Source organism: Ranitomeya variabilis, chromosome 4, assembly GCF_051348905.1.
Source record: "Ranitomeya variabilis isolate aRanVar5 chromosome 4, aRanVar5.hap1, whole genome shotgun sequence".
Classification (NCBI taxonomy): domain Eukaryota; kingdom Metazoa; phylum Chordata; class Amphibia; order Anura; family Dendrobatidae; genus Ranitomeya; species Ranitomeya variabilis.
Window position 1 is genome coordinate 660,082,295 of NC_135235.1, and position 15,576 is coordinate 660,097,870.

A 15,576-nucleotide genomic window follows, 5' to 3' on the forward strand; every position below is an offset into this window, starting at 1 on the left:
ACCGGGCCAAATTTCACAATTCTGGCTACTGCCACTTTATGAGGTGGTAATAACTTTGGAACACTTCAATGGATCACACTGATTCTGAGACTATTTTTTGTGACATATTGTACTCTATGATAGTGGTAAAATTTCATCAATATGACTTGCGTTTATTTGCGAAAAAAATTGAAATTTGTCGAAATTTTTACATTTTCAAACTTCTATTTCTCTCTCGCTTCATTGGGGGACGCAGGAAACCATGGGTGTATGCTGCTGCCAGTAGGAGGTTTACACTATGCAAAAACAGGGTTAGGCTAGTTTCACATTTGCGTTTAAAAACGCAGCGTTTAAAACGCAAACGCAGGTGGTGAAAAAACGCATGTAAACGCGTGAAAACGCTGCGTTTTTTAGACGCATGCGTTTTTGCATGCGGTAAAAAAAGCGGCGTTTTGACGCTTTTACATGCGTTTTTTCCTGCGTTTCCGTTTTTGAAACGCATGCTGAGAAGTGTGTGACAGCTGCCAATCATCAAAATCAACTAGAAAACCCACTATAAATAGAAATAGCTAGGGGTAGGGTTAGGGTTAGGATCCCTAGGGTTAGGATTAGGATCCTGTTGTGAATTCTGCTCTTGGGTTCCCTCCGGTGGTTGTTGGTGGTAATACAGTTGTCCCTGGGTTGCAATCCTGGGCAGGTGTCCCTGCTGATTGCAGTGCTGACTGGGGTATTTAAGGTTGCAGGATTCATTAGTCCTTGCCAGTTGTCCATTGTTCTTGGAAGGTTTGGATCTCAGTCTGGTTCCTCCTGCCCTGTGGCCAATTCAGCAAAGATAAATGTCTGGTTTTTGTTTCTGCAACACACATGCTGTGTGATTTACAGATCAGTGCTATTCATTGTTTTTTCTTGTCCAGCTTAGACTATGCCAGGATTTTTCCAGTCAAGTTGGATTCTCAGGAGATGCAGATATACACTCACTGGCCACTTTATTAGGTACACCATGCTAGTAACGGGTTGGACCCCTTTTGCCTTCAGAACTGCCTCAATTCTTCATGGCATAGATTCAACAAGGTGCTGGAAGCATTCCTCAGAGATTTTGGTCCATATTGACATGATGGCATCACACAGTTGCCGCAGATTTGTCGGCTGCACATCCCTGATGCGAATCTCCCGTTCCACCACATCCCAAAGATTTCATGTTGTTTACGGCAAATTCTGACCCTACCATCCGAATGTCGCAGCAGAAATCGAGACTCATCAGACCAAGCAACGTTTTTCCAATCTTCTACTGTCCAATTTCGATGAGCTTGTGCAAATTGTAGCCTCAGTTTCCTGTTCTTAGCTGAAAGGAGTGGTACCCGGTGTGGTCTTCTGCTGCTGTAGCCCATCTGCCTCAAAGTTCGACGCACTGTGCGTTCAGAGATGCTCTTAGGCATACCTTGGTTGTAACGGGTGGCGATTTGAGTCACTGTTGCCTTTCTATCAGCTCGAACCAGTCTGCCCATTCTCCTCTGACCTCTGGCATCAACAAGGCATTTCCGCCCACAGAACTGCCACTCACTGGATTTTTTTTCTTTTTCGGACCATTCTCTGTAAACCCTAGAGATGGTTGTGCGTGAAAATCCCAGTAGATCAGCAGTTTCTGAAATACTCAGACCAGCCCTTCTGGCACCAACAACCATGCCACGTTCAAAGGCACTCAAATCACCTTTCTTCCCCATACTGATGCTCGGTTTGAACTGCAGGAGATTGTCTTGACCATGTCTACATGCCTAAATGCACTGAGTTGCCGCCATGTGATTGGCTGATTAGAAATTAAGTGTTAACAAGAAGTTGGACAGGTGTACCTAATAAAGTGGCCAGTGAGTGTATGTTCCATGTCTTTAGTTAGATGGTGGAATTTTTGTATTATCTGCTGTGGATATTTTCAGGGTTTTATTACTGACCGCTTAGCATTCTGTCCTATCCTTTCCTATTTAGCTAGAGTGGCCTCTTTTGCTAAACCCTGTTTTCTGCCTGCGTGTGTCTTTCCTCTAATACTCACAGTCAATATTTGTGGGGGGCTGTCTATCCTTTGGGGTTCTACTCTGAGGCAAGAAAGGATTCCCATTTCCATCTTTAGGGGTATTTAGTCCTCCGGCTGTGTCGAGGTGTCTAGGATTGTTAGGTTCATCCCACGGCTACTTCTAGTTGCGGTGTCAGTTTAGGGATTGCGGTCAGTATAGGTTCCACCTACTCCTGAGAAAGTCTCATGCGGCTCCAAGGTCACCGGATCATAACAGGATCCCTAGGGTTAGGGTTAGGGGTAGGGTTAGGGTTAGGATCCCTAAGGTTAGGGTTAGGGTTAGGGTTTGGATCCCTTTATCACCTTGATGGTGGGGGGTGGCTTATCAGTGTATTCTTGTTTTTTCTATTGAAACGCATGCGTTTAAAAATGCAACCAAACGCATGTGCTTAAAAACGCATGCGTTTACATAGAGAGCAATACTTTTTTTGCCGCAAAAAAACGCCTCTAGAAATTACTACATGTTGCATTTCCGCAACAAAACGCAAGCATAGAAACGACGCATGCGTCGTCAAACGCGGCAAAATGCATACAAAAAAAACGCATGCGTTTTTATTGTTAAATATAGGAAAAAAACGCATGTTTTTTTTGCGCTAAAACACAGCGGCAAAAAACGCAAATGTGAAACCAGCCTTAGCTCCTCCCCAGCAGTATATACCCACTGGCAGAATGCTAATCAGTTTTAGCTTAGTGTCAGTAAGAGGTGGAGCCAGGGCTTCCCTCAGCCCCGTTTCTACCCTAGGTTTTTGTTGTGTTTTATTAATGATCTCTATTTTACAGATTCAGTGTGTGATCTGGGCAACGGAGTGTAATTGGTCACTCCGCTCTCCCCCCTTGAGACCGGGAGCACAGTGTGGAATTGCATCACTACTGTACCCTCTCGTGCTTACCAGGGCTGTGGAGTCGGTAGGCTAGATCTCCAACTCCGACTACTCAATTTCCATGACTCTGACTCCCTCATACATGGCTCATTTTTAAGTTTGTGACAAATTTACTGTGGTAAAATGGTAACATCAGGCTTTTAAACATTATTATGATACAATAATCAAGCCATTTAGATAGAAAATAAAATATACTGTATTTATTGGAATACAACTTTAGAACAAAGAAACCTTTTTCATATATACAATTTATTATACACTGCAGTAAGTGTAAAAGAAAAAAAAAAAGTTTTCAACAAAAACGTACTGAGAAATAGTATCGCCTCCATCAGATCCTCCTTCATAGATGACATCACATCTGACCTAATTATTTTGAGGCTAGAGAACAACCTCTCTGCACTAAATTGGGTTGGTGGCAAAGCAGTAACCACATGGGTGACATCTCTAACAATTTCAGGGTATAAAGGAATTTCGTCGTGCACAGTCAGTTTTGATGAATGATTGAATTCTACTTCTTTGAGAGCAAGTGAAAAATGTTGCTGAAATATGGTGAATCTGTTTTCTATGGGAGTGGAATCTTTTTCCTTGCAGCAACGCTTTGCCTGCTCCATGTCATTCAAATACTTGTCGAAATCAAACTTCTCATCTGATGAGGATGAAGAAATGGCAGCAGCAGCACTGGCAGGACCCGAGTCCTCTTGCTCTTGGCCATCCTGTAGCCCACTCATCCTAACTGCTACCTCAATCAAAGCTTCTTTTCCTTTAGTAATCTGTTGATCATCCAGCAATATACGATGACTCTGGTCCACATAAACAGCTGCTAGAAGAATTTTATTTTCTAATAGCAGTTTCTTTCTCTGTTTCATTGAAGCAGCAATGCCATCTGCAATTAAACCTCCTCTTTGGGACAGCCAAAACAACAAGTTCTTCCACTCCTTTATAAAAATGACAGGAGTTAAATCCTAACTTTTTAGTCACTGTAAATGGGAGATGAAGAAATTCCTTCAATTCTGCCACCTGTGTCCATTGACCTTCATGTATTGTTACCTGAGGGATGGCCATATCTACAAGAAGGGCGTCAGCTCAAGCAATCACTCAATCATTAAATAGGTGCTGCCCCACCGAGTGGCTTGATCCACAATTGCCCCTTTTTCAGCACGTCTCTTCAAGATGGAATCAATTTTAGGGGTTCTGGCAGCAATAGTTAATTTCCTCACTGCTAATCAGGGTTCCAGCATGTCCCTCTTGCGGATTATCTCTTATTGCCAGCTGCAGCGTGTGCACAACGCAGCGCATGTGATGAATAGGAAAAAGGTGTGAAGCAGCTGCAACAAGATCATCTAATTGTAAAGAATCATTTTGCTGTTCTTCTATAGTAATATCTGTTTATGGGAACAGGACTATGGCCTTCCATCTCCCAACATACTGAATGTGAAATGTTCTTCCAGCTGCTGTTCACCTTCATTATTCTCATTCATCAGTTTAATTGCACTTATCATGTTTGAGGTATTGGTTGATATTTTGGCCAAAATGGGCAGGTGAGTGTTGCTGCCTTTTTTTTCTGCTGTTGAAAATTGAATTTTTGTAGACCTTGAGTCTTTAGTGGCTTTGCTATTTAGTTTAGTGATAGGACTCGTAAGCGTGGGGACCCTTGGCGCGGGTTACGAGCTTCCGTATTTTGGCCAAAATATCAACCAATACCTCACTATTTTTGTATATTTTTGCACTATATTTTTCGGGGTGCAGCCAAGCCCAAACACGTTCGATCTCGCATGAGGGGTGTTCACACTGAGATTCATTGAGAGTGTGCTGGCCAGCCCGCCTAATCGAAAAGTAGGAGCGTGACTAATAGGCTGTGAACCAGACACTATGCAGTACCATTGTGTGAACAACGCCCTATGTGGGCCTTTATTGTGCACTTGTATACTGGGCAGTCACCCCCTCCAGGAGTGGGTATGTGGTGAGTGGCTGTTGATCTGGTATTTTGCACCTGTGTTGCTAACATCTTGCTTTATGGGCTGGCTGCACCCTGCAGTGCATTTGTTCCAAGATAAGGGCAGGTAAGTGTTGCTGCCTTTTTTTTCTGACATCTTCTGACATTGTTGCAGTAACTTTGTCACAAAATATCTTGTAACTAATGTTTGAGACACTCTTTCCTCCTCCTTTGTCTGGTGGGAAGTGCTGATCTCTGGTTTCTTGGTGCTGCTGTGATCTTTTTCAATCACAGCTTTGTAAATTTATGGGTGGCAGCGTTGTAAATGTCTTCTTAGATTGGAAGCTCTTGAAGGAGCATTTTTATCACTGCCTGAGTATGCACTGATTTTGGCATCACAGCATTTGTTTTCATCAGGGTCACTTATACACTGACAAACAAAATTATTCAAAATATTTTTGTCTTGTAAACAAATAAGGTATATTGTAATCTTTGCATAAATCAAAAGGACAGATGATAAGTATAATGTTTGTAAAATATGTTAGATAACTTTTATGCTGAACTTTCAATGTCAGGCTTGTCTCAGTGTACAGCTCACTAACTGCTTCACATCATATTTCTTCACAGTCTATGAAGAGGGGAGGAGGGAGGGAGCATGTTTGTGCTGAATCATATTGCAGCACACACACAAATACATACACACACACACACACACACACACACACACAAATATATATGTTCTCATCGATCCTGTTACTGTATTTCTGAATTTGAGATGTTAGAAAACAGTTTTTCCCTTTATATTCTATGTATAGTGTATATAAGTCATCAGGGCAGCTAATTTCTCCAAACATGAGCTAAAAGGAAAAACAAACTGAAACATCAAGCATACAGAGACAACATATACTGGAATATTGATTTATTCACAGTTTATTGAAAGTTTAGATATGTTTTAGGAAGTACTTACCTTCTTTAATCCTGCTTTCCTGTTCACTCCAGAAGTTCTGAGATGATTGTAGACTTTCCTTCCATGTGTGTTTCTTATTTTTTTTCCCCTTATCTGTAGAGGAGGAGCCTCACTACTTATCAGAAACTGCAGCACAGATTCATCTCAGCTAAAAGTCTAGACCTTAGATCAGGAATAGGACAGACATTAACAGGATATTTCATAACTTTCCCAAATTCTTAAATAAAAAAATTCCCCACAAACCGCATTGAACTACTGTACCCAATTTATTATATATTTTAGGAGTCGGTCCGTTTAATACCGACTCCAACTCCACCAAAGTGGGCTCAGACTCCGAACCCACAGCCCTGCTTTATGTAGCAATAACTTTAAAATGCTTAACCTGATGCAATTGATTCTGAGATTGTTGTTTTTTTTCCATGACCCATTACACTTTTCGTTAGTGGTAATTTTAAGTTTTATTTTAATTTCTTTTGTGTTTATGGAAAAATCTGAAATTTGCCAAATACCATATATACTCGAGTATAAGCCGTCCTGAGTATAAGCCGAGGCACCTACTTTTGCCAGGGAAAACTGGGTAAGCTTATTGACTTGAGTATAAATCGGGTATGAATTGTCCTTCTCATCCCTGTCCTGCTTTTGCGTGGCTCCCCCTGTCCTGTCCTGGTATGTGGCTCCCCCTGTCCTGTTCTGCTATGTGACACTCCCCCTGTCCTGTTTTGGTATGTGGCTCCCCTCGTCCTCTCCTTGTATGTGGCTCCCCCTCTCCTGTCCTGGTATGTGTGACTCCCCCTGTTGTATGCATGGCTCCCCTGGTCCTGCATTGCACAGCACCCCCGGTCCCTCATTGCTCAGCTCCCCCGGTCCCGTATTGCTCAGCTCCTCTGGTCCCACATTGCTCATACTCACCCTCCTCGTGCCTGCATCTCGTTTGTCACGGCGCCGGCGGCTCTCCTCTCCTCAGCGGTCACGTGGTACTGCTCATTAAGGTAATGAATATGCGCTCCATGCCTACGGGAGTATAGACACATCCATATTCATTACTCATTACCTTAATAAGCCGTACCCTGTGACAACTCAGCTCAGGAGAGGAGAGCTGCCGGCGCCGTGACAACAAAGATGCAGGGACGGAGATGCAGCGACGGAGAGTGAGTATGATGTCTTCTGATAGCCGGCTGCTGCCGCTGCTACACTGCTCCCCCTACCCTGCCAGTGTTCTGGACAATTAACTCGTGTATAAGTCTAGGATGGCGTTTTCAGAACAAAAAATTGTGCTGAAAATCTTGACTTAAACACGAGTATCTACGGTATTTAGAAGAATTCGGGTCTAAGGGTATGTTCCCCAACCCGCAGCGGCCAGATGTTACAGCATAGTGGATTGGATTTCAAGAAATCCCATGTCCACTTTGCGTGCATCGGCACCCACGGCTTCCCTGCAGAGACAGACATGCGGCACGTCTTTCCAGACCTCAGCATGTCTATTTATGTTGAGGAGATGCTCAGTCTCCGCAAGATAACTATCATCCGTCCAATGTATTGGACGCGGTGATTCCGCACAGCTCCATGAACACCTGCTTAATCACCGGCGTTTGATATCCGGCATCGCTTTGGATGCAGCTGACATGTGCTGCGTCCAAAGTGCTGCCGATTACTGACCGTTGGGTCGTAGCCTAACATTGATTTTGTATGCCATTAAAACAAAAAGTGATACCACATAAAATATTTAATAAACAGCATTTATCCTATTTCAGCTTTATGTCGACAGCATTTTCAAACATCCTTTTATTTTTTTAGGATTTTAACCCCTTCCCGACCCATGACGCCTATGTGGCGTCATGGAATGATCGCATCCCTGCAGATCGGGTGAAAGGGTTAACTCCTATTTTACCCGATCTGCAGGGAGAGGGGGAGTTGTACTTCAGCCTAGGGGGGGTGGCTTTGCCCCCACGTGGCTACGATCGCTCTGATTGGCTGTTGAAAGTGCAACAGCCAATCAGAGCAATTTGCAATATTTCACCTATGAAAATGGTGAAATATTGCAATCCAGCCATGGCCGATGCTGCAATAGCATCTGCCATGGCTGGAAATCATGTTCTGGCCCCCCCCACCGCCCCCGATCTCCTCCCCAGTCCTCCGTTCTGTCCGGTACCCCCCTCCGTCCCCCTGTTCGCTCCCCCGTGCTCCTGTCCGCTCCCCCGTGGTCCTGTCCGCTCCCCCCGTCCTCCGATCCCCTCCTGTGCTCCGATCCACCCCCCCACCACCCCCTCATACTTACCGAGCCTCCCGAAGCCGGTCCGTCTTCTCCCTGGGCGCCGCCATCTTCCAAGATGGCGGGCGCATGCTCAGTGCGCCCGCCGAATCTGCCGGCTGGCAGATTCGTTACAAGTACATTTTGATCGCTGTGGTAGGTTCTATCACAGCGATCAAAATAAAAAAAATAATAAATAAACCCCCCCCTTTATCACCCCCATAGGTAGGGACAATAATAAAATAAAGAAAATATTTTTTTTTCTTTTTCCGTTAGGGTTAGAACTAGGGTTAGGGTTAGGGGTAGGGTTAGGGGTAGGGTTAGGGTTATGGCATGTGCACACAGTGCGGATTTGGCTGCGGATCCGCAGCGGATTGGCCGCGGATCCGCAGCGGATTGGCCGCGGATCCGCAGCGGATTGGCCGCTGCGAATTCGTAGCAGTTTTACATCAGGTTTACAGTACCATGTACACCTATGGAAAACCAAATCCGCTGTGCCCATGGTGCAGAAAATTCCGTGCAGAAACGCTGCGTTGTATTTTCTGCAGCATGTCAATTCTTTGTGCAGATTCCGCAGCGTTTTACACCTGTTCCTCAATAGGAATCCGCAGGTGAAATCCGCACAAAAAAAACACTGGAAATCTGCTGTAAATCCGCAGGTAAAACGCAGTGCCTTTTACTTGCAGATTTTTCAAAAATCGTGCGGAAAAATCTCACACGAATCCGCAACGTGGGCACATAGCCTTAGGGTTAGGGTTGGAATTAGAGTTAGGGTTGGAATTAGGGCTAGGGTTAGAAATAGGGTTAAGATTAGGCTTGTGGTTAGGGTTACGGATAGGGTTAGGGGTGTGTTGGGGTTACAGTTGTGGTTAGGGTTGGGATTAGGGTTAGGGTTGGGATTAGGGTTAGGATTAGGATTGGAATTAGGGTTACGGGTGTGTTGGGGTTAGGGTTGTGGTTAGGGGTGTGTTGGGGTTAGGGTTGTGATTAGGGTTATGGCTACAGTTGGGATTAGGATTAGGGGTGTGTTGGGGTTAGTGTTGAAGTTAGAATTGAGGGGTTTCCACTGTTTAGGCACATCAGGGGTCTCCAAACGCAACATGGCGCCACCATTGATTCCAGCCAATCTTGCGTTCAAAAAGTCAAATGGTGCTCCCTCCCTTCCAAGCCCCGACGTGCGCCCAAACAGTGGTTTACCCCCACATTTGGGGTACCAGCGTACTCAGGACAAACTGGGCAACAACTATTGGGGTCCAATTTCTCCTGATACCCTTGCAAAAATAAAAAATTACTTGCTAAAACATAATTTTTGAGGAAAGAACAATTATTTTTTATTTTCACGGCTCTGCGTTATAAACTTCTGTGAAGCACTTGGGGGTTGAACGTGCTCACCACACATCTAGATAAGTTCCTTGGGGGGTCTAGTTTCCAAAATGGGGTCACATGTGGGGTGTTTCTACTGTTTAGGCACATCAGGGGCTCTGCAAATGCAATTTGACGCCCGCAGACCATTCCATCAAAGTCTGCATTTCAAATGTCACTACTTCCCTTCCGAGCCCTGTCGTGTGCCCAAACAGTGGTTTACCCCCACATATGGGGTATCATCGTATTCACAACAAACTGGGCAACAAATATTGGGGTCCAATTTCTCCTGTTACACTTGTGAAAATAAAAAATTGCTTGCTAAAACATCTTTTCTGAGGAAAGAAAAATGATTTTTTATTTTCACGGCTCTGCATTGTAAACGTCTGTGAAGCACTTGGGGGTTGAACGTGCTCACCACACATCTAGATAAGTTCCTTGGGGGGTCTAGTTTCCAAACTGGGGTCACTTGTGGGGGGTTTCTACTGTTTAGGCATATCAGGGGCTCTGCAAACGTAACATGATGCCCGCAGACCATTCCATCAAAGTCTGCATTTCAAAACGTCACTACTTCCCTTCCGAGCCCCGGCATGTGCCCAAACAGTGGTTTACCCCCACATATGGGGTATCAGCGTACTCAGGAGAAACTGAAAAACAACTTTTGGGGTCCAATTTCTCCTGTTACCCTTGGGAAAATAAGAAAATGTGGGCTAAAAAATCATTTTTGAGAAAAGAAAAATTATTTTTTATTTTCATGACTCTGCGTTATAAACTTCTGTGAAGCACTTGGGGGTTCAAAGTGCTCACCACACATCTAGATTAGTTCCTTCGGAGGTCTAGTTTCCAAAATGGGGTCACTTGTGCGGGAGCTCCAATGTTTAGGCACACAGGGGCTCTCCAAACGCGACATGGTGTCCGCTAATGATTGGAGCTAATTTTCCATTCAAAAAGCCAAATGGCGTGCCTTCCCTTCCGAGCCCTGCGGTGCGCCCAAACAGTGGTTTACCCCCACATATGGGGTATCATCGTACTCAGGACAAACTGGACAACAACATTTGGGGTCCAATTTCTCCACTTACCCTTGGGACAATAAAAAATTCTGGGCTAAAAATCATTTTTGAGGAAAGAAAAATTATTTTTTATTTTCACGGCTCTGCGTTATAAACTTTTGTAAAGCACCTGGGGGTTATAAGTGCTCACTATGCATCTAGATAAGTTCCTTGGGGGGTCTAGTTTCCCAAATGGGGTCACTTGTAGGGGAGCTCCAATGTTTAGGCACACAGGGGCTCTCCAAACGCGACATGGTGTCCGCTAATGATTGGAGCTAATTTTCCATTCAAAAAGTCAAATGGCACGCCTCCCCTTCCGAGCCTTGCCGTGCACCCAAACAGTGGTTTACCCCCACATATGAGGTATCGGCGTACTCAGGAGAAATTGCCCAACAAATTTTAGGATCCATTTTATCCTGTTGCCCATGTGAAAATGAAAAAGTTGAGGCTAAAAGAAATTTTGTGTGAAAAAAAAGTACTTTTTCATTTTTACGGATCAATTTGTGAAGCACCTGATAGTTTAAAGTGCTCACTATGCTTCTAGATAAGTTCCTTGGGGGGTCTAGTTTCCAAAATGGGGTCACTTGTGGGGGAGCTCCAATGTTTAGGCACACAGGGGCTCTCCAAACGTGACATGGTGTCTGCTAGCGATGGAGATAATTTTTCATTGAAAAAGTCAAATGGCGCTCCTTCCCTTCCGAGCCCTGCCGTGCGCTCAAACAGTGGTTTACCCCCACATATGAGGTATCAGCGTACTCAGAACAAATTGGACAACAACGTTCGTGGTCCAGTTTCTCCTGTTACCCTTGGGAAAATAAAAAAAATTTCGCTAAAAGATCATTTTTGTGACTAAAAAGTTAAATGTTCATTTTTTACTTCCATGTTGCTTCTGCTGCTGTGAAACACCTGAAGGGTTAATAAACTTCTTGAATGTGGTTTTGAGCACCTTGAGGGGTGCAGTTTTTAGAATGGTGTCACTTTGGGGTATTTTCAGCCATATAGAACCCTCAAACTGACTTCAAATGTGAGGTGGTCCCTAAAAAAAATGGTTTTGTAAATTTTGTTGTAAAAATGAGAAATCACTGGTCAAATTTTAACCCTTATAACTTCCTAGCAAAAAAAAAAATTGTTTCCAAAATTGTGCTGATGTAAAGTAGACATGTGGGAAATGTTATTTATTAACTATTTTGTGTCACATAACTCTAGTTTAACAGAATAAAAATTCAAAATGTGAAAATTGCGAAATTTTCTAAATTTTTGCCAAATTTCCATTTTTTTCACAAATAAACTCAGAAATTATCGACCTAAATTTACCACTAACATGAAGCCCAATATGTCACGAAAAAACAATCTCAGAATCGCTAGGATCCGTTGAAGCGTTCCTGAGTTATTACCTCATAAAGGGACACTGGTCAGAATTGCAAAAAACGGCAAGGTCATGAAGGGGTTAAAAGACATGAACAACCAATTATCATATGTTCAAGGCAGTTTACAAAACTTATTTTTGGGGGACCAAGTTCACTTTTGGAGTTACTTGAAGGGCCTACGGTATATTGTTGCATATTGTACTCCTCATAGAATCAAAACCAAAGTCAGGAAATTCAACCCTTTAGGTGTGTCACAATAAATATTGATGTAGCCCCAATTTTTCAATTTTACTAGGGGAAATAGGTAAAAATTGGACGTCACAATATATTTGGCAGCTTTTCCTAAATCGGACAATTTCTTACTTTTTGGCACATTGCAGGGCTTAGAAGCAAAGGTGTGCCATTTGGCTTTGGGAATGCAGATTTTACTGGAATAGTTGCGAACATATTTGCAGATTATCTCAGGAGCCAAAGCAGCAGAAAAACAATAGAACATCGCATAAAATTGACTCAATTTCCCTCAGTGAATTCATATTTAGGAATAGTGATTATTTTGACTCCACATGTATTCTCTGGAAACTAGCACGCAGTAGATGTTGGAGAATGACCATTGCAAATTTTCCATTTTAGTACACAATAAGGCTACTTTCACACTAGCGTTTTTTGCAATCCGTCGCAATGCGTCGTTTGGCCGAAAAAACGCATCCTGCAAAAGTGCTTGCAGGATGCGTTTTTTCCCCATAGACTAACATTAAGCGACGCATTGCGACGGATTGACACACGTCGCAACCATCGTGCGACGGTTGCGCCGTGTTGTGGCGGACCGTTGTCGGCAAAAAACGTTACATGTAACGTTTTTTGCCGCCGACGGTCCGCTTTTTCCGACCGCGCATGCGCGGCCGGAACTCCGCCCCCACCTCCCCGCACCTCACAATGGGGCAGCGGATGCGCTGGAAAAATGCATCCGCTGCCCCCGTTGTGCGGCGTATACAACGCTAGCGTCAGTAACCTCGGCCCGACGCTAGTGTGAAAGTAGCCTAAGTGGTGCTCAGCTTGTACTTCTGGAGACACGCACACTGTAAATGTTTAAGTGGGTTCTTCCCGTTACTGCAATGCCAAACGTGTATGCTAACAGTTTTTGGACACGCTGTAAGGCTCAGGATCGATGAGTGCATTTGGCTTTAGGGAACGCAGATTTGGCTGTTGGATTCTGGAAGCCATGTTGCTTTTCAAAGTTTACTGTAGATTTTTTTAGTTGTTTTTGTCTTTGTAAATACTTGAATTTTGCTGAATAACTTGTTATTTCTTTGGGTATTTTACAAATAAATAATTAATAATAATTAATCTTTATATCTGGCAGATGACTGCACCAGGAGATCAGAGGAACAATTGGCATCTTCAATTTTTAAATCGGATGACCTTAATATCAATCAAGATAAAACTGACATCTATGCCACTATTCCAGATATTCCATCATCCTTTCACAGCAAAGATCTATCAACTGATCCTTTTAAACCGGACCTATCTCCTGATTCATCACAGACTATTAAGAAAAATAAAAGTCGCAGAAAAGGTGTTAAATATCATAGTGCTCTGACAGCAAACAAGCAATTTCCAAGTTTAGAATATGAAAAAAGTTTTTCTCTCAAAAAGTCTTTTGTTACACATCCAAAAATTCAAATGGAGGAGAAAAGATTTTCCTCTTCAGAATGTGGGAAATATTTTAACCAGAAATTAGAGCATATCAGAAAAAAAAGAGTTCGTGCAGAGGAGTCCTATATATGCTCAGAATGTGGGAAATGTTTTGAATATAAATCACGTCTTGTTAAACATCAGAGAACTCACACAGGGGAGAAGCCATTTTCATGTTCAGAATGTGAGAAATGTTTTGCAGATAAATCAACTCTTATTACACATAGGAGAACTCACACAGGGGAGAAGCCATTTTCATGTTCGGAATGTGATAAATGTTTTACAGTTAAATCAACTCTTATTACACATAGGAGAACTCACACAGGGGAGAAGCCATTTTCATGTTCAGAATGTGAGAAATGTTTTGCAGTTCAATCAACTTTTCTTAGACATCAGAGAAATCACACAAGGGAATAAGCCATTTTCATGTTCAGAATGTGGGAAATATTTTACGAACTAAAGGAATTTTACTAAACATCAAATATGTAACAAAGAAAAAAGGCATTCTCATGCCTAGAAGGTGAGAAATGCTGACCACAAAGGAAATTTTACAGTAAGAAACCATATATTTTTAACAAACTGAGAAAGAAAATACATAACCGAGAGTCGAAGCACGTTCCCCCAGGAAGAAGCAATAGCGAAACATGCGTTGGGGTCCGTAGGTACGGCTTGTCACTTGATAGAAGATTCGTTGTGAAACTCACGCAAAGGTAATATGTGGAGGATTTGATTGTGTGCAGCTTATTTTCTGTGGGATGTTGGACGAAACTTATAATGGGATCTGATTAATGGGGTGTGTGGTGATATGGGTAAATTGTGCCCTCCGCATTTGCTTTGAAACTACGGGTATGATTTCTGGTTTCTTTTTCCCCTCCGTCCCACTGATTATGTGGATAATGTGTCCGGCATTAGTATCGTAACATTACTGCAACATGTCAGTCATTCCTTAGAGTTATAGACATATACCTTGATAATTCTTAAAGAAATTTAGTGGTGTAAAAATCCCTTTTTTCATCCGAGTTTCACTCTGCCTGTGTAACCTCCGGTTTTTGCTTGGTCTGAGGCACCATTGATTTTATTGTTATCTATGTTGTTTAAATAAATAAACTGTTGTTTTTTATATTAAAATTGTATTTGAAAACACTTCTTGATCCCAATATTGTGAATTACATGAGGGCTGTTATGATTAAATCCTGTTATGAAGTGTGGCCCATTCCCATGTAGGGTTTAAGGGCCAGGGTAGTATGTTTATCTGATTACTGCCACACCTGTTCTCAATAAAGAAATCATTTAACTAGGACCTACCTGGCAAAGTGAAGTAAACAAAAAGATCCTCAAAAGCAAGACATCATGCTGCAAGCCAAAAAAAATTCTGGAACAAATGAGAATCAAAGTAATTGAGATCTATCTGTCTGGAAAAAGGTTCTAAAGCCATTTCTAAACCTTTAGGACTCCAGCGAACCACAGTGAGAGCCATTATCCACAAATGATGAAAACGTGGAACAATGGTGAACTTTCCCAGCAGTGGCCGGCAAAAATTACCCCAAGAGAGCAGCGACGACTCATCCAAGAGGTCACAAAAGACCACACAACATCCAAAGAACTGCAGGATTCACTTGCCTCAGTTAAGGGCAGTGTTCATGACTCCACCATAAGAAAGAGACTGGGCAAAAATGGCCTGCATGGCAGAGTTCCAAGACCAAAACCACTGCTGAGCAATAAGAATATAAACGCTAGTTTAAGTTTTGCCAGAAAACATCTGGATGATCCCCAAGACTTTTGGGAGAATGTCCCATTATATCTGGCGTAGAAGTAACACAGCATTTCAGAAAAGGAGCATCATACCAACAGTAAAATATGATGGTAGTAGTGTGATGGTCTGGGGCTGTTTTGCTGCTTCAGGACCTGGAAGACTTGCTGTGGTAAATGTATCCATGAATTCTGCTGTCTACCAAAAAATCCTGGATGGGAATGTCTTAACGTGACCTCAAGCTAAAGCGCACTTGGGTAATGCAGCAGGACAATGATCCAAA

At 42.9% G+C, this 15,576-nt stretch overlaps 1 protein-coding gene across 1 annotated transcript in view; it reads left to right on the plus strand.

Moving 5' to 3' along the window:
* The window catches only part of LOC143769284 (uncharacterized), a 37,867-nt gene extending 23,187 nt beyond the window's left edge, over positions 1–14,680 (plus strand). Inside the window, exon 7 of the mRNA XM_077257795.1 lies at positions 13,212–14,680. Within this exon, the coding sequence (XP_077113910.1) occupies positions 13,212–13,960 (749 nt within the window). The 3' untranslated portion in view covers positions 13,961–14,680. The remainder of the gene's footprint in view (positions 1–13,211) is intronic.
* Positions 14,681–15,576: the final 896 nt, after the last annotated feature.